Raw genomic sequence first — 24,302 nt, 5'->3', positions numbered from 1 at the left:
TAGTTGGTTTCAATGATCGTCCATAACGAGAGTATCGAACTTCTTTATTGGCAGGGATTAAATCCTTGTTGTGACAAGGACTCTCATCATGTCTACCAGAATTGTTCACAGATGGAAAGACATTTGCTTTCACTTCCAGCGGAAAAAGTCTTTGTATAGGTCTCAATAGTTTTCCAGATTGGGTTTTAAGTTCAACTAAACGTACTCTACCATCCTTTCCTGGATAAGTCTTTTCAACTTTGGCTAATGGCCAGTGGATTCTTTTATTGTTGGAATCTCCTATTAGCACAAGATCTACTTCTTTGATAGACGACTCTCTTTTAATTTTGGAATTATCTTTAAGCAATCCTAGATATTCAATTCTGAATCGGTTTCGCAGGTCTTGTCGCAATCTTAACCGATAAGAATATCTTTTGTTCAATTTTTTTGGATCAATTATGTCAAGTTCAGGAACACCAATTTCTTTAATTTTCTGAAGAAACATAGATGGCGTGAGCGCTGACAGATCTTTGGGATCTTCTGAAAGATACGTTATAGGACGGGAGTTAAACTTTCCGCGTCGCATAATACTGTAGCTAACTCTTCTTCATTCAAACAAGCTCGTCTTAGAACCTTTCTTAGGATGCCTTTCAAAACTCCTATTAATCTTTCGAAGAAGCCTCCCCACCAAGGGGCAGAGAAGGATTAAATTTAAATGAAATTCGTTTCCTTGAAGCAAAGTCTTCAACTTCCTTCCAATTAATGTTCTTCAAAAGATTTGCCGTTCCCACAAGATTTGTCCCTTTGTCAGAATATACTGTGGACGGGTGCCCTCTGCGAGCAATAAAACGGCGAAGGGCCAAGATGAAACAATCTGTTGACAGGGACGAGACTACTTCGAGGTGTACCGCTCGGTAGATGGAACAAGTGAAGAGTACCACCCAGCATTTTCTATCTCCTTTTAAAAGCAGAGGCCCGCATGGGTCGACGCCTATAATTTCAAAAATAGCTGCGTCTCTGAATCGATCTTCTGGGAGAAGAATGCTTACGGCTTCCAATGGTTTAACCGAGAATCTCTTGCACTTGACGCAATTTTTTACGACGTTTCGAATTGTCTTTCTGGTTTTAATGATCCAAAACGACTCTCTGAGGTGAGACATCAAAGTTTGAACACCGGCATGTTTCAGTTCAATATGTTTGTCCATTATTAATTTTTCCACCAAATCATGCTTGATAGGCAATAATATAGGGAATCTAAAAGTTTCTAAGTCTTTTCTCGATGTTATTTTTGTCTCAACTCGTAAGAGACCATCTCTGTCTTTCACTGTTCGAAAATTTATCTTTCCATTAAAAGATTCTCCTTGAATTTCTTTCAAAACGAACTTCTCGGATGCTTCGATCTCTTCTACCTCCAATTTTCCCTTCTTTCTATCACTATGATTTCTTAGAGTATTTTTATAAAATCTGATGACGTAGGCCATGATTCTCACAATTTTATTAAAGGAAGATCTCTTTTGGAAGATTTCAAAGGCATTAGTTGTTAAATTTGTGGCTGAGGATATAGTTCGTTTTCTTTCTGAAAGAACTACTTCAATATCCGGAGAAAGTACGAAAGTACACTAGTTGGCCAATTCTCGAATGGCAGTTTTAACCATTGGGGGCCCTCCCACCAATGGGATTTCAATAAACCTTTAGAATTGCATCCCCGCGAGGGCAAATCTACGAGATTATACATTATACTTTCCTTGAATATGCCGCCAAGCCTCCGAATCCGTAAGTTTTCGAATTTCATTGACTCTGTTAGCAACAAAAGTGGCTCAGTTATCTTGCTTTTTAATCCAGTATAAAACGTTCATTGAGTCAGTGTAGAAAAAGGTTTGCACATTCTTCATATTCAAATCATCTCTTACAGTTTAAGCGAGCCTGGCTTCAATGGTACACGCAAGAATTTCTAATCTAGGAATTGTTATCGATTTTAGAAGTGCTACCTTGAATCTAGCCTGTAAGAGTTGACAGTTAACTATTCCCCCTTTAACATTTCTAATAAAAATTGAAGCCGCGTAAGCCGATTTGCTCGCGTCTACGAAGACATGCAGAGTAGAATTTTCATCTACACTATCTAGCCATTAATGACCGGACACCCCTTGAACGGCAGGTGGACTCGTCCTGGTGGAATAAATACGGAACCTGTGGTGGGGGAAAGACCACTCGCAAGCAGGCGACGGCCATACGAGCGTTAACAGTGAAAATGAGTGGACGACGAGAGCTGAATGAGGCGGAAAGGGGCATGATCATAGGCGCCCACCGATTTGGCCATTCCATACGTGCCATCTCCGACAAGTTTCAGGTACCACAGTCAACAGTTGGTGATGGTGACGTCGTGTTGAAATGGGAACGAGAGGGAGTGAAAAACCGCAGTCCCGACAAGGCAAGGCCAAAATAATGTCCGACAGGGATCGACGATCTCTTCGACGTGTAGTGAAGGCAAACCGACAAATGTCGTTGGACACTGTTGCTACCAACTTCCGGGCTGCATCTGGCAGTGTTGCCAGTGCACGTACCATTCGTCGGGAGCTGATTGCACAAGGATTCCATAGACGAGCATCAGCACATAAGCCAAACATCTCTCCATCAAACGCCCGCCACCGATTTCAGTGGTGCAGAGCGCGTCGCCAGTGGACAGAAGAGCAATGGAAAAGCGTTATGTGGAGTGATGAGTCACGCTACATGTTGTGACACTCTGATGGACGAGTGTGGACCTGGCGAATGCCCAGAAAATGGTACCTACCGGAGTGCATTGTCCCCATTGTGAAGTTCGGCGGTGGAGGAATTATGGTTTGGTCCTGTTTCTCATGGTTTGGCCTTGGAGCCTTGGTGTTAGTGCGTGGAACCCTGAACGCAGAAGGGTATAGAGACATCCTGGACAATTCGGCGCTTCCCACCCTGTTGCAACAGTTCGGTAATGGCCCGTTTGTGTTTCAACACGATAACGCTGCCATTCATAAAGCACATGCCATCACGGACTGGTTTGATGAAATGGAGGTGCAAGAGCTTGACTGGCCATCCCAAAGTTCCGACATCAATCCAATTGAGCATCTCTGGGATGAGTTGGAGCGCCGGTTGAGGCCCAGACCACAATGCCCCAAAACCACCACTCAACTCTTCGCCATGTTACAGGAGGAATGGCGGGCAATACCTGCCGCCGTATACCAACACCTAGTGGACAGCCTTCCTAGAAGGGTTAAAGTGATTTAGGCGCGTGGTGGCCCTACGCCCTACTAACTTGATACTAGCACCTCATGTATCCGAAATGAGGGGTGTCCGGTCATTAATGGCCAGATAGTGCAGATCAGGTGTTTTTCTTGGGATTTCTATTTCTTTCAGACATTTTAATTCATTAGCCCACTTTAGAGATTTATTCCTCAGATTATCCGGAATTCCTGTAACCCAATTAATTTTTTCCTTCCAACATTCTTGCAAGATTAATTTAGGAACTAGTGTGACTTTATGGGGCTCCTCTAAGCTCTGGTGCCCAACGCACTTGCTTAGTATGTTTATTGGTTGATCCGGCCCTGAATCACGATGAAATCTGTATATGTTGTCAAATAAGTTGCTAAGTAGTATTGCAATATATAAATTAATGGGCCTGCAATTGAATGTTTGAATTGAATATTTTGCAGGAAAATATTTTTTACCAACCAGGTTCGTCCTCTCCTTCGTCGGCGACAGGAAGTGCGTGTCACATTGAAGTAGCTACATCTGCGTTTCAATCTGTTCCCAAGTTTTCTGGCCATTGCGTTTATTTCTATTTTTATGCATTCAGGGCATAAACTTCTCATCTCATATTAATTTTCGCGTTTCTGTTTCTGAATCGTCGACGGACGAAAAGTAGAAGTTAGATGAGGTATTTCTTTCTTTCCTTTTTCTAAATTGAATTGCAAATAATCCCTATATGTTGCTGAAATTTAATAAAATTATAAATTTTTAGAGAATTAAACAAATTCTGCAATTGTTTGCTTCTGACATCGATTGTAAATAATCAGCTGCCCTCTTTCCTTATTATGTTTTTTTTTCCTTATTAATGGGTCTGCATACCTAAGATTTAGACATTAATAATATGAACGGAAGAATTCTAATCATTGTTTTATCGATATTCTAATTATACTATAACTTAATAGATAGTAAAAAAGAGGGATATGCAACTAAAACAAAAACGTATACATATTATCTCATTTTTTAATTGTTTTTGACAATTGAGAGAAATGAAAACATCGTCTATTGAGAAAATTATTTTGCATTTCTTACTATGATTATTTTATTAGTTTTGCATCTGAAACAAAAAATTATGTACTATCAATATGTTAACAAGTCATTTTAATCGATAAAATTGTTTATAGCATACGAGAGAAATAAAAACATTACTTATTGAGATTGTTTTTTTTTGCATATCTGATTACAATTATTTCATTAATCTTGCACCTGAAACTAAAAAGTCTATGTTACCTTTTTTTAATCGAGAGAATTGTTTTTGACAATGTATCAAAGTGAAAACATCGCTTGCTGAGAAATTTCTTTTACCTTATTAGATAATTTCATTAGATTCGCATCTGATATAAAATGTACATTTTATCAGGTATTAAATTGTTTTTGAGAAGCGAGAATAAAAATGAAAACCTCACTTATAGATTTTTTTTCATTTCTCAATATGATTATTTTATTAGCTTTGCTTCTGAAACGTTGCAAGCAAGATATTTATATTACAATTGATGGAAATGAAAATATTGCTGAGAACAATTGTTTGTATTTCTTATTGTGTTTATAAGTTAAAATCTTTCATACTAATTGTTATAATTATTTTCTCTATGTTACATGCAATTTTTAAGTTGATCAATTTTTTTTACTTTTATTTTGTCATTAATTTACATTTATTTAAAATATGTTTCAGTTTTCTGCTTATTTAAAATTTACAAAAATTAATTACATTTTGTGAGCTAATTTTAAAATGCATGAGCAGACAATGTCTTAATTTGCAATTAAAAAATATTAATGTATATTTTAAAATTATTTACTATCAAAATGTCTTAATTTTAAAATGGGAATTTTTTATTAAATATAAAATGAATTAAATAAAAAATTAATGTAAAATTTTTTACTTAGTGAAAAATTTGCATTACATATTACTAAACAGTTAATCTTCATAAATATAAATCAGTTGATGATTTATTAATAAAGGGAGATTATTTTTTTAAAATTTTATCGCTTCAGTAAATTTAAATTCAGTATATTTAAATATGTGCAGAAATTCTTTTTTTTAAAATTTTAATTTACATATAGACTTAAGATACACGTTAATAAAAAAAATTAACTCTTGTTTATATTTGCATCTTTCCCATCATGTAGGTGTAAGGTATAAAATTAGACAGGGATATAAAATTAAATAGATACCTAACTGAATGATTTATATTGTTAATAGATAAGCACTAAGTAAGGATTCTAAATGAAATATGAAAATTTTAAGCAGTTAGCATTTCAAGTGTGTTTTAAGTTTTTAGGAGAATGTTATAAAATTAAAAGTAGCAATGAAGGAAACGAAGGAAATAAAAATAAAAATGTGACCACCGAAGCAGACGTCTTCAGGGGGTACCAGCCCCGGTAGCCATAAAACAAAACCATTTCTATTGAGGAAGAAGCAAATGCCTAAAGTTAACTCCCTCAGTACCCCGATGGTTTTGTATAGAAGTCCAGGAAAAAACATGAAATGCAAAGAACCAATTTAGAAACGAAACTCAAACAAAATAATCAGAAAATAAAAACTCACTTTAACCAGGTCAAACAGCGATTTCACCAGCAAACCGAATGAAAAGGAAACATTTAAAACTAAAGAAAACAAGGCCCTCTATTACAATGTGGAGATTGAAAAAAAAAAGTAAAGGAAAAGATACGTAACAAATTAATAGAATGCTTCACTGGGGCTGCTCAGTTAAGACTTGAATTGCGTCCTGTTAAAAGAAAAAATATATAAAAAACTAGAATTCTTCAATCATTTTCTTAATTAAAAAATTAACATTACAAAAGTTAAAAGGAAAATCATTATTACTCAAATTATTCAAAAAATTATTCACAGCTTCCCGAAAACTTTCAACATTATTGCAAATACTTTTAATTCTAACCAATTGTGAAAAAACTAAATTTTTAAATCTTTTATTACACAAATTAGTATTAAAGTTGCAGAAAAAAGTAACTTTAAATTTAAAAGCTTTTCTTTTATCTAAAACACAAATTTTAATAAAACTGTTAACAATATCAATTTTAAAATCTAAATATTCAACATTTAAATATTCAACATTTAAACAATTCTCATTAGTTTTCTTCGAAACCAAATCTCCAGGAAAAATACTATAAATAAAATTATAATTATCGCAATTAAACAAAATCAAATCATCAATATATCTAAAAGCATTAAATTCATTATGCTCAAGAAATTTAGCTTAAAAAAATACCAAAAAATATTAGCAAAAGCACCAGAAAAGGAATTACCTTGTGGAATTCCAATAATTTGTTTATAAAAATCTAGACCATTAAAAAGAACATTCTCAAAAAGATTAAACTTACATAAATCCAACCAATTAGACTTATCAATTTTCTCATTAAATAAATACCTATCATAAATGCCGTCACAAATCTCAATAATCTTTCCATGTGGTATACTNGTAAATAAATGACAAAATAAAAGTTTAAAAAAAATTGATCAACTTAAAAATTGCATGTAACATAGAGAAAATAATTATAACAATTAGTATGAAAGATTTTAACTTATAAACACAATAAGAAATACAAACAATTGTTCTCAGCAATATTTTCATTTCCATCAATTGTAATATAAATATGTTGTTTGCAACGTTTCAGAAGCAAAGCTAATAAAATAATCATATTGAGAAATGAAAAAAAATCTATAAGTGAGGTTTTCATTTTTATTCTCGCTTCTCAAAAACAATTTAATACCTGATAAAATGTACATTTTATATCAGATGCGAATCTAATGAAATTATCTAATAAGGTAAAAGAAATTTCTCAGCGAGCGATGTTTTCACTTTGATACATTGTCAAAAACAATTCTCTCGATTAAAAAAAGGTAACATAGACTTTTTAGTTTCAGGTGCAAGATTAATGAAATAATTGTAATCAGATATGCAAAAAAAAACAATCTCAATAAGTAATGTTTTTATTTCTCTCGTATGCTATAAACAATTTTATCGATTAAAATGACTTGTTAACATATTGATAGTACATAATTTTTTGTTTCAGATGCAAAACTAATAAAATAATCATAGTAAGAAATGCAAAATAATTTTCTCAATAGACGATGTTTTCATTTCTCTCAATTGTCAAAAACAATTAAAAAATGAGATAATATGTATACGTTTTTGTTTTAGTTGCATATCCCTCTTTTTTACTATCTATTAAGTTATAGTATAATTAGAATATCGATAAAACAATTATTAGAATTCTTCCGTTCATATTATTAATGTCTAAATCTTAGGTATGCAGACCCATTAATAAGGAAAAAAAAACATAATAAGGAAAGAGGGCAGCTGATTATTTACAATCGATGTCAGAAGCAAACAATTGCAGAATTTGTTTAATTCTCTAAAAATTTATAATTTTATTAAATTTCAGCAACATATAGGGATTATTTGCAATTCAATTTAGAAAAAGGAAAGAAAGAAATACCTCATCTAACTTCTACTTTTCGTCCGTCGACGATTCAGAAACAGAAACGCGAAAATTAATATGAGATGAGAAGTTTATGCCCTGAATGCATAAAAATAGAAATAAACGCAATGGCCAGAAAACTTGGGAACAGATTGAAACGTTTTAGTTCATTTCCTAATGGTACTTATTGATTATGATTTATTGAAAAAAGAATTATTGCGTTTAGTAAAAAACTAAAATTTAGGTTAAATAGGATTACATCTCCATATTTATTTCCAAATTGTTAAATTTCATAAAAATCTGATTAAATTTAGATTTATAGCGCGTGGTACTAATTGTTATAATTCTGATATTGGTAAAAGGTTTTTTAGTTTCCTAAAAATTATTTTGCTTAAAATTAAAAAAGAGAAAAATATTGTTATAAATAGCAATGTTGAAGTTGTGGATTATATTAATAATAATGATATTTTGATTTTGAAAATTTGTATACAACTATACCACATGGAAAGATTATTGAGATTTTGATGGCATTTATGATAGGTATTTATTTAATGAGAAAATTGATAAGTCTAATTGGTTGGATTTATGTAAGTTTAATCTTTTTGAGAATGTTCTTTTTAATGGTTTAGATTTTTATAAACTAATTATTGGAATTCCACAAAGTAATTCCTTTTCTGGTGCTTTTGCTAATATTTTTTTTGCTTTTTTTTTAAGTTAAATTTCTTGAGCTTAATGAATTTAATGCTTTTAGTTATATTGATGATTTGATTTTGTTAAATTACATTAATTGCGATAATTGTAATTTTATTTATAGTATTTATCCTGGAGATTTGATTTTGAAGAAAACTAATGAGAATTGTTCAAATGTTGAATATTTAGATTTTAAAATTGATATTGTTAACAGTTTTTTTAAAATTAGTGTTTTTAATAAAAGAAAAGCTTTTAAGTTTAAAGTTATTTTTTTCCTGCAACTTTAATACTAATTTGTGTATTAAAAATTTTTAAAAATTTAATTTTTTTCACAATTGATTAGGATTAAAAATATTTGCAATAATGTTGAAAGTTTTCGGGAAGCTGTGAATAATTTGAGTAATAACGATTTTTCTTTTACTTTTTGTGATGTTAATTTTTTAGTTAAGAAAATGATTGAAGAATTCTAGTTTTTTATATATTTTTTCATTTAGCAGGGCGCAATTCAAGTCTTAACTAAACAGCCCCAGTTAAGCATTCCTTTAATTTATTACATATCTTTTCCTTTACTTCTTTTTTTTTTTCAATCTGCGCATTGTAATAGAGGGCGTTGTTTTCTTTAGATTTAAGTGTTTCCTTTTCATTCGGTTTGCTGGTGAAATCACTGTTTGACGTGGTTAAAGTGAGTTTTTATTTTCAGATGATTTTGTTTGAGTTTCTTTTCTAAATTGATTCTTTGTATTTCATGTTTTTTCCTGGACTTCTATACAAAACCATCAGGGTACTGAGGGAGTTACTTTAGGCATTTGCTTCTCCCTCAATAGAAATGGTTTTGTTTTATGGCTACCGGGGCCGGTACCCCTGAAGACGTTGGCTTCGGTGGTCATGTTTTTATTTCCTTCGTTTCCTTTATTGCTACTTTTATTCTTTTTTTTTTTAAATTTCTGCTGCTTTTTAGCATGTTTTTTTCAAAGAAGTTTTATCTATTTAGGATTTAAAATTTTTTTTTGTTTTCTTTTATTATTATAAAATTAAATTAACATCTGTGAATAAATAAGCTTAAAAAAAATCTTGCATTATCAGAATATTTATATACTAATTAATTTATTTACTATTGCTTTTTTTAAAACGTACTCTCTGTCACTTTTTTTTCTTTTTCTTGAAATGCTTTCAACTATATAATAAACCAAATAAAAATACATACTTTTGAATGTAGCATATTTTATTCAAAACTTTTTTTTAACCTTAAGCAGCTTTAAAAATTTTTTTATATCTTACTATTTAAAATATATGTTTCATTATATTCCTACAAAGATGTGTTTTGAAATTGAATGTTACATATTCATTCCATTTTTTAATGCCCTGTTTATTTATTAATGCAAAATAATAAATTTTTAGAATTACTTTACTCTTTATGCAATAGACTCCTTAAATTAGATGAGCAATAGTTTCTATCAACAAAGAGTTTTTTAAAAAAAATCCAACAATACTTGTTGCAAAATCCAAAAACATAGAAAAGTCCAAGAAACTCACATAAACTAATGCAAGCTGTGTTTTTCTGTAGAAATGCAGGATTTGCCAAACCTATTCTATGAATTTTGCAAATCAATATAATAATTGTTCAGATATGAAAACAAATTAAATTAATAGTTTTAAATAATAGCATATTATTTATTTTAAACAAAGGAAACATTGAAGTAGATCGTAAAGAAATAATAGACTGTAAAAAAATTAAGTATACTAGTGTTCTCCCTACGCGTTTTTAGAAGGGTTGTCCGCCCTGCCCCTACCCTTTGATCTTCACCCTCCTTCCCTTTTTTGTAAAAATAAGTGGCAATGCCTACAAACAATGCCTTTGTACTTCAGGAAAAGATTGTTTTCTTAACCACCTGTTTTAAGTCCATTTCTGATTTATTTTGTTATTGATAATTATTTAACTTTAATTTTTAATTTCATTCCTTCATTTTAGTAAGATTTTTCTTATGCTGTCTAATTATGTAGCTAAAATTCGCAAAAGATTTGGCCTCAAAGATATTCGCATCTTTTATTTGGGTATTAATGAATTTTAGTGATTTTTAGTTTTACCGTTATATAAATACCCTTTTATTTAAAAATGCACCTTTAATTGTTTATTTTTTCATAATTTTCAGTTAAAATGTGAAAAAAGCTTCCAAGTTGTTCATCAATTAATCCCTTTTTTTTAAGTTTACTTTTTTTTTTTTTTGAAGAAAATTTATACACAGAGAGGTTTTTAGCTTGCCTTCCAATTATTTTTCAAAAGCTTCAACTTTTTCTTTCATTTTGATAATGGTGTGAACTACTTAGTGAATTAACACATAAAGTAGTATAAAGAGTAATTTAAAAATTGAGGATCATCAGTCATTACATAATATTACATTGCGAATCAGTTATTACATAATATTATATATTTTGATAAATTTTAATGGTGTTAAGTGAGTACCCTCTCAAAGTGCCCTTTTCTTATTCCTAGGGAGAACTCTGAGTATACCATATAATGATTTATTTACATCCTCAAATCATTCCATGATTAAGCTATTGAAATAATACTGGGTAACTTAGGTGAGTAAGCAATTAATTGCATTTGCACTTATATGTTTATTTTCATTTCTCAATCGAAAATTAATAAATTTTTTAACTACATCCTGATCTAATCTTTTGCAATAAAATAGGAAGATTAAATTATTTACGATACTCATACAAAAATAACTATAGCTTTTGGAAAAACAATTCTAAATATAAATAATGAGCGAATAAAGGTTATTAACAATTAATTTACATTTAATATAAATTAGTCTTAAAAATTAAGACAGATAATGTTAAGTTACTTTTTGTTTATTTTAAAGAAAGTAATGTGAATAAAAAATAAAATAAATATTCATTGCAGATGATTTTTTTATATTTTTAATTTATAAGTTTATTTGTATACTTCAACTGATTTATGTCAATATATTATTTTATATCTAATGATTACGCCTTGTGTAATTATTTGTGATCGAAAAAAGTCATACAAATTTATTAACTATACCAGTTTTGAAATTCAAACTACTATCCGGGGGAAAAAAAAACTTGGCCATGCTCCTTCTTATACCAAGTAAAGTTAATAACATAAATGTTGGATGTTTTATTTACTTCTCTTTTTTTAAAAAAAAAATCTTTAAATGAAGCATTTAATTAATTTATTTTTTTTAGGTTGTAAATTGGACATGTAACTAATAGATCTCATCACTGTAGCTGCAGCAGACTTAATCATGTCTGGATCAAAATCATCATCTCGCTCAGCTGCAGTGAAACGAGATGGAAGTTTGCGCTATGCCACTAGGCATTTAGTTGCTGAAAAAGGGAAAAGAGGTAGTCACAAAGAGGTTAATTCATCAAAATCATGTGATTGCTTATTAAAATCTGAAGGAAGCAAAATTTCAAAACATATGTACAATTCTAAGCTTCCTATCAAGCGAGGAGCAAATAATCGTATAAGTAACACGAGAGATTCAAAAAGTAAATCTGCATCTTCTAACCATCAGGAGAAAGTTGTTATAGTTTCTAAACGCTCATCCTCTGTTAGTGTGGTGAAATCTTGCAAATTACGCAAATCAGTATCAGTTAAGAAAGTTAGTTACTCCACCTCAGTTGTGTTATCTTCAGAAGAAGAAGATTCAGACAGTGAAGATGATGAAGAAGAGTCGGGGGATGAAGAAAAAGAAGAAAGTTTAAGAAAAACCAGAACTGTTGTGAAGCATACAACATCTAAAGTGAAGTCAAGCTTTTCAAATGTAAAGAAATCTACCAAGAAATCTGCGCAAAAAGCTAAAGCGATTAAATTGCTCTGTGAGAAATTATCTTCTGGTAAGCATAAAGATGAGTTTGCAAACCGTGAACTTCGCCCAAGATTTCCCTATAGCATGTTACAAGACATCCCAACTGCTAGATCTCACAGAATGGCAAGTTTAAATGCTTTAGCCAAAGTTCATGTTTTATATGAAAATGAAGGTAGGACAGTTGGTGAAAGCCTGAATGATGCTGATGAGACAACATTAATTGACTTTCTAAATGAAAATTCTGATGAAGAGGATGATGAAGACGAAGAAGATGAAGAGGACGATGAGGAAGAAATAAAATTCAATAAAATGTTGAAGAAAGAGGCAAAGATATCATCTAATAATCATAAGGAGTCCAACAGTGATAAAAAATCAGAAAAAACAAAAGCTGTTGAGGCAAAGCAGAAGAACAGTAAAAAAACTAAACCAAAACCTATTCAACGTAAGAAAAGAAAGAGAAAAGCTCCTGATGTTGAAATAATAGATACCAGAATATGTAAAAGAATGGCTAGTTTAAATGCACAAGCTATCTTAGCTGCTAGCTATCTTCAGGAACCAAAGCCCAAAAGAATCTCCAAAAAAAGTGATAAATGTGATAGTTCTTCAGATACAGAAGATAAAGAAGTATTTCTTGAATCCAAGTGTGACATTGAAATTATAGAAACTGAAAACAAAGATACAAGTGCTATTAAAATTAAAGAAACTAAAAACAACTCGGTGAAACAAAAACCTGATCGAAAATCCCTTACTTCAAAAGATAATTCTCTTGAGAGTGGGAAATCGCCTGCATACAAACCCTCAGAGTTTCCTAGTCGTTCCAATTGGTCGATTGAATCAGATGTTGCATTATCGGAGACACTTTCTTCAAAATCAACTCCACTTTCTGTTAGCAACAATACTGTTGTATCATCCACATCAACTAAAGTTGGCTTAACCCAATACACAGAAGTCACTAAAGTTCAAATCAAATCTCATCAAGATACTGAAATCAAAGAAGAAAGTAAATCAGAAAGAAAAATAGAGCACATTGTATCAAATGACGATGTAGCAATTACTCAAATGTATCATTATCAATCTAAAAATTCTAATGAAAGTTATTGCGTTCAAATGCAGACAACTTATAAGCCTGGATCAAAAACCTTGACCCCACCTTCTCTTGGCAACCCTTTACACAAGCATATGAGTGAATCAATGATGTCAAGTGGTCAAAATTACTATGGAAGACCTAGTCATAGTCCAATTAGTCCCTCTCAGTCATATCACATGAATCCTAATATTGGGCCTATGTCACCTGTGATGGGAATGGATCGAGTACCTCGACAGTATGGTGGCAGTGCTTTTACTGTACCCCATTATCGTCAGTCACAGCAACCTCAATATTCTCAAAATGAATATGGTAATTTGCATTCAGTTTGTAATTGTTTTTTTACTATTTTCCATTTTTATTATTATTTATCAGTCAATTTTTACAAAAAAAAGGTACTTATCAGTTAGCAGAGTGCAAGTAAATTAATATATATATATATATATATATTATTTTTATTAGTAATTAATTTATTAACATCCATTTTGTATTACGTTTAAAAAAATTCAGTAAATAAAATATTAAATTTTCTTGCTCTTAGCTAATTAAAAAGTGCAAAACAAATAAAAGTAAATATAAAATTTTTCACTTGGGGTAACATAAGCTTTTTACTAGACAAAATTAAAATACTAATGTTTGCAACAAGTTTTGAGATCTACCAGTTGAATGCAATTAAAATTTTAATTCTTGTGAATTTTAATGCTAATTTTCAAAAAATGAACACATTTACACAATAGTAAATAAAATTAAATATTTTGAGTCTTAATTATTTGAGAAGATATGGAATAATATCAACATATATTGGTACTGTGAAATCAGAATAGATTAGATTTTCCTATCATAAAATAAATAATATACTTATAACTACTGTTCAAGTAGTTAGTAAATTTTAATACATAAAAAGAAAGCTTTCTTTGCAGAATTATACTCTTACAAACTAAAAACTAGGTACAATAAGTGCAATGTGATTGCAGTTTACGTAGATAAATCAATTGTTCAGGCTCATTGAAACTTAACTCAGATTGTCAATACCTGTGACAGTGTAGAAACAATAAATACACATTTATATACGTATTTTTCTATCAAGTAATCTAAAATTTATATACATACAGTGATACACGAATAAAAATTCCTATTTAAAAACTTTGCCAGTTTAAGTAGTTTATATTCTTGTTTTTATTTTGTCCCTTATTTCTTTATTACTAAATTAATCCCTTTAAGAAATTTTGTCTAACTTCTTTTATCGATTAAAAAATTTTCTGGGATTTCCCATTTTTCTTTCTTTCTCATAAAAATATTATTGTAAACAGGTTTTGCTACTGTATATATATTTTTTAATCTTGAGTAAATTGTAACAATATGTATATATTTTTTTTTATATTCCCATTATAATTTTTTTTCCTGACATGAAATATAAATATAAAAGTTATCATTGTATTCTAGGATATTATCAACCTGCTGGTCCTTTGATTCAGCCAGCACCTGACAACTGTACTATTCACAAGCCTGTTCCATATCATCCTCAACCAAATCTTCATCAACAACCACAGCGACCTCAGCCTCCCGCACCTCATCGAAATGCCTACCAAAACTTTCACTCTCAACCTCATTCTAATAACTCTTCAGTCATGGGCCCTCACCACATTCAAAGACAGAAGCATATCATTCCTGCCTGTCCACCTCCATTGGAGATTCTTCCACCTCAACCTAAACACCCTCGGTATTCTGTCTGTCGCCCAGGGGAAGAAGTTTCTCCACGAGGATTCAGTAGCCATTCAACTTATGAATCTTCAAAACACCCTCAAGCATTGCATTCATCTTATTCCTCTAGAGACAGTTATTCTGGTTACGATAAGCAAAAACCTTCTACAAACGCATTTGTTAGATATTCTCAGCCTTATGAACAAAAAGATAATCATTCTAAAAACAATTTTTCACGAAGTTTGGCATTTAATGCTCCTCATCAGAATGTCACAACCAGTTCATCTTCACGGGATTCTGCCCGTTTACACAGTAATTTAAGTCATTCTTCAACAGAAATTCATCAGCATTCATCGCCTCCTCAAGGAGCTAATCATTTCAAAAATCTAAATGAAATGGTCAACTCTAGAGAGAGGTCATGGGGTTTGAGAGATAGCCGACCTAGAATGCCTGCATCCTCTTCAAACTTTGCATCTTATCAAGAAGATGCTAGAAAAAATTATTCGGTTGACAGTCATGAAAATGCATCATATCCAGTACGTCCCCCATCAGTAATAGAAATTGTTGATGATGCACCACGTGATACCAAGACTTACATTCAACTAGAAGTTCCAAGAAACAGTCATAGGGAAAAAATTGTTGTCGTTGATATAGAGACTGATGATATAGAACAAAAACCTTGTGAATCAGTTAACAAAGAGGTCGTCTTGACTGCAGATGAGACTAATAAAAGTCTTCCAGAAATTGAAGATACGAGTATAGTTAAAACCGAGAGTCAGGTATCTGTGAGCCAATCTCCTGCTGTCACTATTGCTGAACAGAACAAAAATAAAGAGTCCAATGAAACTTCTGATATTACTATTTTAGAAGTAAAAAAAAAGAAAGAATCTGCTGTTGTTCGGAGAGCTAGACTTCATGGGAAACAGAGGACTTTTAGAGACTGTTATAATAGACCACTTGCACCGTTGTTCAAATCTAAAAAGTGTGACATATTAAACGTCACTGAGGAGCATTTGGGTAAAAAATTCCAACCTCTTGTGTCATTGCCTCGTCTTGTGCTTCCAAAAATTCCTGATAAAAAGCCTATTCATGGTTGGTCGTGGGAAGGACCTATGCAAGAAAAATTAGTTTATGTTTCAGTAAGTATCAAATTATATAACATTTCTATATTCACCCCTTGTACTTGTTATATTATGGTACTTATTCTCTTTAGGGTCAGGTGGGTTATATGAAGTAAAATGGGTACTTAAAAAGCATCTATTTTCTCTTTTTAAATTGAGATTATTTGTTTAGCATTTTTCAGAAACATTTGCTGGGATTTCGGACAGCAAGCATTTTTATTTCAGTTTTAAAAATTGATAAAAAATTTACTGTTTACAATTTATTTGCTTATCAGGGGTCTGTCTAGGTTTTTCTGAGAGGTACCTATTTTGTGAAAATTTAGACATAATTTGTGAAACATTAAAAATTATATTAAAAAATCACGAAAATATGGTCAAAATATGGATTTATCGTTTCTTAAGGGATGAAAAAATAAAATTTAAAGAAAAAGTATTTTGTGAAACTACCGTTTTTCCTAAAGTTGAATTTGTGAAGATACCGCTAAACTAGGGGTGCACAACCTTTTTGAGTGAAGGGCCACTTGCACAGCAGTTTGACTAACGAAGGGCCACACATGTATTTAGGCATATTGACAGCAAATATAGTAATATTTATTTAAACATGAGTGTTCTAATTTTTTTATCAATAAACTTTATAATATATTTCTTGAAAATTAAAGGCCTTTAATTATTTGAATTCATAATGAAAATAAAAAATGCAATGCTCAGAATGAAATTAGGATAAAATTTCATACATATTAAGTAATATAAATTCAAATTAAATATTTTAATTGAAGAAAATTTATAAGGTTTAAACAGAAGCCTAAAAAAAACAATATTTCAAAATAAAATTCAATACTTTATTATTTGTTTTTATTGATTATAAGATTTTTTTATATGGTAAACGTTTTCTCTTTTTTTATCGCGAAAGGTCACTTAAGTTACAAAAAATTTAAATCAAAATTACAAATGGTTAGCAGTTTAAAAATTCACGTTTTCCACTACTTGGGGGATTTGTCAGGTTGCATTAAAATTTGTCAAAAATTCAGTTGGTCGAATGATCGTCCAAATATTCGGCAGAGTATTTTTTAGAAAAGTACTTTTCTAAGTTTTTTTGAAAATTTGTATAGATATGATAAAGAATAATATAAAATCGTATTTTTAACTATACATATATATATTTGCTAAATCATTTATTGATGAAAGGGAAAATTTCTAAGAAAAAGTGTGTTTTTTTTAATGAAAAAGTATTTTTTGAATGAATTCTAGTAATTAAAGGTATTTAATTTTCTGCAAATATACTAATTTTTTTATATAAAAATTTAGTGCTAGAACTCTAACGTTGACATAAAAATTATCGTATTTGCCACCAACTTGACTAAATGTATCATGGTATATGACAATTAAGTCATTTAATAAAATTTTAGTCTTATTTTTGCTGAATTTTTGTTCTTATTTAGGCAACTATTTTCATGTTTTAGGCTACTAAAAGCAACTATTTTGTTCATTTTTTTCTGTGGCAACCCTGCTATCTGCGGGTAAGACTATCTAAATCAGCAGTTTAACTAGTTCTCAGTATTGGGTGCAATAATGTGCTTAAAATAATGTATAAAAATTGAATTGTTAAATAGGAGTTAAGTAATATGAGTGAATACAGCTAGCTTTCTTAACAAAACAATCTAATAAAACAGCACTCACAGTCCTATTGTTTTAGCAAGCTCTTGGGAATGTATTTAAAATAAAGTGTAGAAGCTTAGATATTATTTAAGTTCGAGGTTAAATTGATAGAGCAAAGTGATCTGAAAAAATTGCAAAACCAGAGGGTTGAGAATTAGCTGTGTTCCTAGTTCTGTAAAAGTAAAAAAGTAACTATAAAGTATTTATTATAAAGTATTTTAAATTTTTATGTTATATGTTTTTTTTAGAATGACAGCCATCCTTGTTTGAGACCTTGTTATCCTGCAATTCGCCATGTTGAGGGTGATGTGATATGTGTTAGAGACAGTGTTTTTCTTAGATCGGGTCCAAGAAAAACAGATTTGCCATTTGTTGCAAAAATAACAGCGCTGTGGAAAAATCCTGCTGATGGTAAGTGGAAACATCATGGTAAGTTAACTGACTACTGAATATCTTATAATTTACTAAAATTATTGTGATGTTATCTTTGATCTCATAGTGAAATTATCTTTGTCATGTGTTAATTGGTTGAGAATTATAGATTACAATCAATAAAATAAACAAAATTTGAAATTTTTAAAGTAGAAGATCTAGTTTATCTATATTCTATCTCTAGATCTATATTTGCTATAACCTGCTGATTTGGTTTTTAGGATATACTAATCAAATTGTTTATGATGATTATGGCCATCACCATTATACCATCTGTTTTAAACAAGATTATGATTTGCTCTTGGAGATATGTGATGAATTTCTAAAATATCAAAGTTATAATACAACTACAGTTTTTTTTCAGACTTAAGTCTGGTGCTTTTTCTGGAAAAAAAAAACTGACTTCTCCTATTTTTCCCATGAGAAAGTGGTACATACCAGAGGAAATTTTGTTCAATTTTACCTAGAATAGACAATATGCATGATTTTCAAAATAATTTTAAAATGAAAGAACTTAAAATACTACTTTGAAATAGGATAATTAAATTGAATTGCATTTAAACAAAGTTAATTATATATATAAAGGCCTTTTTAATTGTTATCATGTCACTACCAACATAAACGACTGGTTGATGACGATCATTGCCTATGATGTGACTTTATGCTAAGCATTCTAGCAAGTGCCTTGAGTAAAGAGAAAATTTAATGTAATTATTTTTATATTTATTATATATTTTTATTTTCATATGGCATAAAGAACTGTAAAAAAATGAATTCGGCTTGCTTTTTTTTAAAATTTTTCTTTTCTTTTTTTAGAAATAAATATGTAAATTGTTATTCTATTTATAAATATTTGCCAGTTTGATGATAAGGTGAGATAAACAACATCAGAACTTATTTTGTCACATTTAAAGTAAAGAAGAACTAGTAAGAAATAACTAAACGAACTAATAGAACTTTGTAAAACTAGTTTTGTTTACATAAACCTTACAAATGAAGTTCATTGGCTCACACAATTAATAATAGCAAATAAATGCCCAGTATGATTTTAACGAAGTTATTAATTTGTTTTATTATCCATCAAAAGTGTCTGAAAAAAATTGAGAAAATTAACATAAATATATTTTTTAATTTTAGCATATTGTTGTACCAAACATTTTAATTACAAATTCATCTCGATGCCCATACAAATATGTAAAAGACAAAAAATTAATCCATTTTCACTTTGGCAATATGATTTTATTTTTTCTTGATTTTTGTTTTTACAATTTCTAATCTCAAAATACTTGAAATTCTACTTATTTAAAAAGATGGACGAACCAGCTGCTTGCCAGAGGCAGCTAGTATAAAATAAAATTATTAAAATACATTATAAATTCTTGTTTTAAAAAGCAGAGATCTTCAGATTTCTCTTTTTCACAATACTATCTTTTTGATTGTTTTGTGTATTATATTTTACTTTGGCTTGATTTTTCCATTGGTTTTTGCATGTTTCAATGTTACTTTTCTTTCTAGGGGAAATGAACATGAGTCTTTTATGGTATTATCGCCCTGAACACTCTGACACAGGGAAAAAAGTCACTTATGCTGAAGATGAAATATTTGCCTCTAAACACAGAGACACCAATAGTGTTGCTTGTATTGAAGATAAATGTTATGTTCTAACTTATTCAGAATACTGCAGGTATATTTATTTATTTTTTCTTGCAGTTAAATGTGTCCTAATACAACACAAATTAGGAATATGAGTAATTCGATTCAAGCTATTCCATCGGGATTTCACATCGTTATATGATAGATTTTTGCAAATTATTTATCATCTTTCTTACATAGTTTTCCTAATTATGATATTTTAATACTATATTATTAGAACTATATTATTTAATACTATATTTCGAGTTTGAATTATCACTTTTTGACGAGTTTACTGGGCATGCTTGATTAGTGACGATTTCATTGTAATTTTACGTAATTTGATGATTGTTCTTTCTCAAGTTATTTACCTTTTTTTTTTGGTTTTTTGAAATTCAGATATTTTTAATACAATGTCATTGCGACATAAGAATTTTGAATTACAGTTACTACTTTTTGATGTGTTAGATTCCATAATAAATTCACGTAAATGAGTGCCCCGTTTTTCAGCGCTTTCCTCATGGGTTTTTCAAAAAGTCTTATATTCTTTAGATAATGTTATCACCACAAGTGAGCCTTTTGAACTTGAGGAGTCACTTTTTGACTCTCTCAATTCACAATGATTTTTATCGTAAATCTATGTCATTTAAGAATCGTTTTTTCAGCAGACATTTGTTTCTTTTTTCTATTTAGATATTTTTCATACGATATAATGGTTATCGAATTTTGTATTTTAGTAATCACATTCTTGCATGCTTGATTCGTGAAGATTCAATCCCAAATCCACATTAAATTCCAATGGCTTTTTCGGCAGTTGTTACAGTTACTTATTGTTTTTTCAGGCATTTTTTAAAATCCTGATATTTTTAATATGATATTACGAAAAGCAACATTTTCAAAATACGAGAATTACCCTAATTTTAAAACTCTCTAATTTATCTGCAGAATTATATTTAAATTAAACTATCCCTATGAAAATAAGACTTTTTTTAACTATAAAATTATAGACTTTGTATATTTTGGGTTTCTTAAGAGCAATGCAAATTTTTGTGAAATGCAACTCCTTATTGTGATGGAGGTTCTTTTTTTCGGGGATATAATGCCCTTAAGATCTAGAATGAAACCTGCCTTATTTTCAAATACACAGTGTTTATCTTATAGTATTAAACTGTTCATCGAAATTATTTATTTGATTCTACACTGATTATTTATTTTAAATGATAATGTTTTTGTTTTAATATAACTCAATATTAAATATCATCTGCGCAATAGAGGAAAAATCTTGAATTTGTGGGGAAATATCTTCTCACTGTACACCCTGTAACCAGCTTTTATTCATATCAAGTTTCTAAGTCTCAATAGATGGCCCTGCTAACTGAAATTTTTAAAAACAAAACAAAGGTTTCTAAATAACTGCTATTTGCAGCAACAACATGATGCAACCTGAAGACAAAATAACAGACTTTGATGCAAATATTTTAGTTACAATTGTGTGACAATAAATGTTATTTTATTGATTAGTTATGCCATCCCCTTAAGTATTCCCTTCACTGCACCCTTGTAGTTTAATTAGTTTGTATCGCTGAACAATCATTTATAGTTCACAATTTCAGCTGGAGTAAAATTATTGCTGCAAAATTGCTTCAAAACTTATAAATTCCTAGCCTGTCCTCAAAATTTGCGCTAACAAATGCAAAGTAGGCAGTCATGTCACTAGCTAAACTTTATACGCTTTTCAATCCATGGCAGACCTCGCAACATGACCACTAGCATTGTGCTTCCTGAAAATTGCATGGCCCTATTCTGAAAAACAGTGTAGGAAGCACACTGTCATCAAAAGAAATGCAGTATGTGTCAGTGATAAACTGAACATGATTCGGACCAACTGTCACAGAAGAAACAGCCCCAGATCATAATTCCCCCTCTCAATAGAATTAGAATTTATGACACTCGTTTTTGCCGTTTTCTAGATCGAATGATTCTTTAAAGTTGATTGCTGGGGGTTTTTATTTAAAACTGTCGGAACCACACTTTAGTATAAATGAGCTAATTAAAGTGAAAAACTTCTTTGTTTTAAAATCAAATTGTCTGGAAAATTAAAAGAAAATATATTAATGAAAATTTGTGTATAACTAATTCATTTCAATTGATACAATGCGGTTAAAGACTAAGAGATTAAATAGATAAACGTTAAAAGTTAGAATGTATGGGTGTCTGAATTCTAACTGGTAGGTAATGTGTAAAATTTATTTATTACTGCAAAATATGCTTACACGCAGGGCTGTAGCAAAAAAAAAGAGATTTTTTTAGAGGGTGGCAAAATGAAAAATTATTCTAAACCCAAATAAATAATGGTAAATTTTAAAAACCTCTCGAGATTTTAATTTTTTCATATTTTATATTTAATTAGTATTTTTATTTTATTTTTATAATTCATTTTAAATGATGCAATATTATTGATAGTAAAAAATATCTGGTTCTGGTTTGAATATCTAGTTCTAGATAGCAGCAAAAGTAATTATGGTAAAATAATTTTTTCAGTTGGCAATTTGAAAAAGAAAATGATCAAGTCCAACTGAAAAAAATATATTGATGTACCTATTAATAGGTTGATTATTGTTTTTTAATGTAGCTTTGACAGAGAAAAGCGAAAAGAATTCTGTTCATAGGCAAAATAGTTTTTTAGTCAATCTCCTTGCTAATTTAAATATATANCATTTATATATATATATATATATATCAGAAACAAGAGTCAACTGAAAAATAAATTTATAGTTTTATCTGTTGATAGAGTATTTCTCCATAACTTTGGAGGTGCTGACTGATCCCTCACTACGCCCCTGCTTAAAATATTATTTTTATTTTTGAAAACTATATTCTTTATTTTTATACCAGGTACAAAAAAAGATGTAGGTTGTTAGAGGATGTAACCAATGTGCCAGTTTGTGTAGTACCAGAGGGTGAAGAATCCCTTAGGATGAAAAATCTACCTCCAAATAATGTTTCACCTGACCTGGTATTATTTTGTAGAAGAGTTTATGATTACAGGCAAAAAAGACTACTGAAGAATCCAGTCTAAAATATTCATAACTGTGTGATGCTGCTTTTTAAACCTTTTATTATGGACCAGCTAATTATATTAAAGGAAAAAGAATTATGCAATTGTTTTAATGGAAGCTCTGTTTCCTAACTTTTGCATCTGTGTTTGGAAACAGTTTTATTTAATAAGATGTGTACATAACATTATTTATATTATAATACTGAGCACTGTAAAAACAACTTTATGGTCATTGGTATTATTAAATGAAATTTTCATTGAGCTTATTTAAGACGAGCATTTTTTTATTTAAAAATTGTTCATAATGATTTTTTTTTTGTGTTTTACTGTTTTTTTGTGAGCTTATAAATACTGTTACTTATATACTGTTTATGTAATATGAGATTCACATGTACTAAGGAAGAAGAAAATATTGAGATATCATAAAATAAGTATGTGTTTACAAAAACACATTTTTTAAAAAAATTATATAATCAAAAAAATGCATTTTTAGCTCAATATTTATTTTGTAATAAGTAAATAATTAAAATAAAGTAATTGTCAAGCACTTATTTTTATTTATTATAAATACTTTTTTAAAGTTTCACATTTTTAACTAGTATTTTTTTCATTGTTATTTAAATTCTTGCATTTTTCAAAACTTTGACTTAGGTAGTTTTATAAGATTTATAAGATTGAATTGTAATAATTAAACCAAATCCAGATAAAGTACACGATAATTTTATCAAATAAGTTTTTTTTAATTTTACTTATTTTTTGACATCCACAGTACTCTATTAAAAAGATCTTTAAATTAAAAAATTATTCTTATGAGGAAATATTAATATTTGCCTTGTATTAGTTGGGCTGAATTGTGACTATAAATCAAGCTTCCATTAACACACATTTGCATAATAATCTTTCTCAGGTGAGAAAAAACAACTTTTATCATCGTTTCCTTGATGTTATTCTTGTCATTTTAGCTTAGCCAATGGTATAGTATGATTATTAACTAGTACAGTATGGATATCTAGTTGTTTAATCTAAGCTGTAAATAAATACATGACATTGTGATTTTATTCTTTATGTAACACGTCTTCGTTAGGGTTTAATGTCTCTTTAATTTAATGAAAATAGATTTAAGATATTCATTAAAGCACTGATGAATACAAGTAACTCAAAAATTACATATTTAAGTTTTTCAACTTTTGCATTGTTATCAGTTCTATTTTGACAAAAGTATTACTAATTATACATGATAACAAAAACATTAAGAAACTATTCATCACAATCATTTATTAAAATTAAATTTTGATTAAATTAAATTATTAAGTATTTATATTATTTCTTAAGTTTAAAAATTAATAATAAAATAGAATGAAACAATAATAAATAAAAAAACTGAAGCAGAAATATGCTTG

The 24,302-nt window shown here is 29.7% G+C and overlaps 2 protein-coding genes across 7 annotated transcripts; one reads left to right on the top strand and one right to left on the bottom strand.

Moving 5' to 3' along the window:
* Positions 1-641: 641 nt before the first annotated feature.
* Positions 642-1,460, bottom strand: LOC107439449 (uncharacterized). The gene has a single exon (XM_016052051.2). The coding sequence runs from the start codon at positions 1,458-1,460 to the stop codon at positions 642-644; it is 819 nt and encodes a 272-aa protein (XP_015907537.2).
* Positions 1,461-3,744: 2,284 nt separating this feature from the next.
* Positions 3,745-23,168, top strand: LOC107439468 (uncharacterized). Of its 6 annotated transcripts, none has more exons than XM_016052090.3 (7): positions 3,745-3,883; positions 10,874-10,962; positions 11,593-13,614; positions 14,746-16,142; positions 18,029-18,191; positions 19,728-19,896; positions 22,740-23,168. In XM_016052090.3, exons 3-7 carry the CDS (start codon positions 11,652-11,654, stop codon positions 22,921-22,923), a joined length of 3,876 nt encoding a protein of 1,291 aa, XP_015907576.2. In that variant the 5' UTR covers positions 3,745-3,883; positions 10,874-10,962; positions 11,593-11,651; the 3' UTR covers positions 22,924-23,168. The 6 variants fall into 6 exon arrangements, with proteins under 6 accessions (XP_015907576.2, XP_015907569.2, XP_071041087.1 ...); XM_016052083.3 differs by having other exon boundaries at positions 18,029-18,209; XM_016052087.3 differs by lacking the exon at positions 3,745-3,883 and adding an exon at positions 3,902-4,010 and having other exon boundaries at positions 18,029-18,209.
* The last annotated feature ends 1,134 nt before the right edge of the window (positions 23,169-24,302 follow it).

Source organism: Parasteatoda tepidariorum, chromosome 1 (genome assembly GCF_043381705.1).
Source record: "Parasteatoda tepidariorum isolate YZ-2023 chromosome 1, CAS_Ptep_4.0, whole genome shotgun sequence".
Taxonomy (NCBI): domain Eukaryota; kingdom Metazoa; phylum Arthropoda; class Arachnida; order Araneae; family Theridiidae; genus Parasteatoda; species Parasteatoda tepidariorum.
The sequence above is the reverse complement of the archived record's forward strand: the minus strand, read 5'-3'. Positions and strand labels throughout refer to the sequence as shown.

Excerpts from the sequence above, each read along its gene's own strand:
- LOC107439468 (XM_016052083.3), top strand. The coding sequence starts at position 11,652 with ATGTCTGGATCAAAATCATCATCTCGCTCAGCTGCAGTGAAACGAGAT. Across the intron at positions 13,615-14,745 it reads ATATTCTCAAAATGAATATG|GATATTATCAACCTGCTGGT; the intron begins GTAATTTGCATT and ends ATTGTATTCTAG. Across the intron at positions 16,143-18,028 it reads AAAAATTAGTTTATGTTTCA|AATGACAGCCATCCTTGTTT; the intron begins GTAAGTATCAAA and ends TGTTTTTTTTAG.
- LOC107439449 (XM_016052051.2), bottom strand. The coding sequence starts at position 1,460 with ATGGCCTACGTCATCAGATTTTATAAAAATACTCTAAGAAATCATAGT.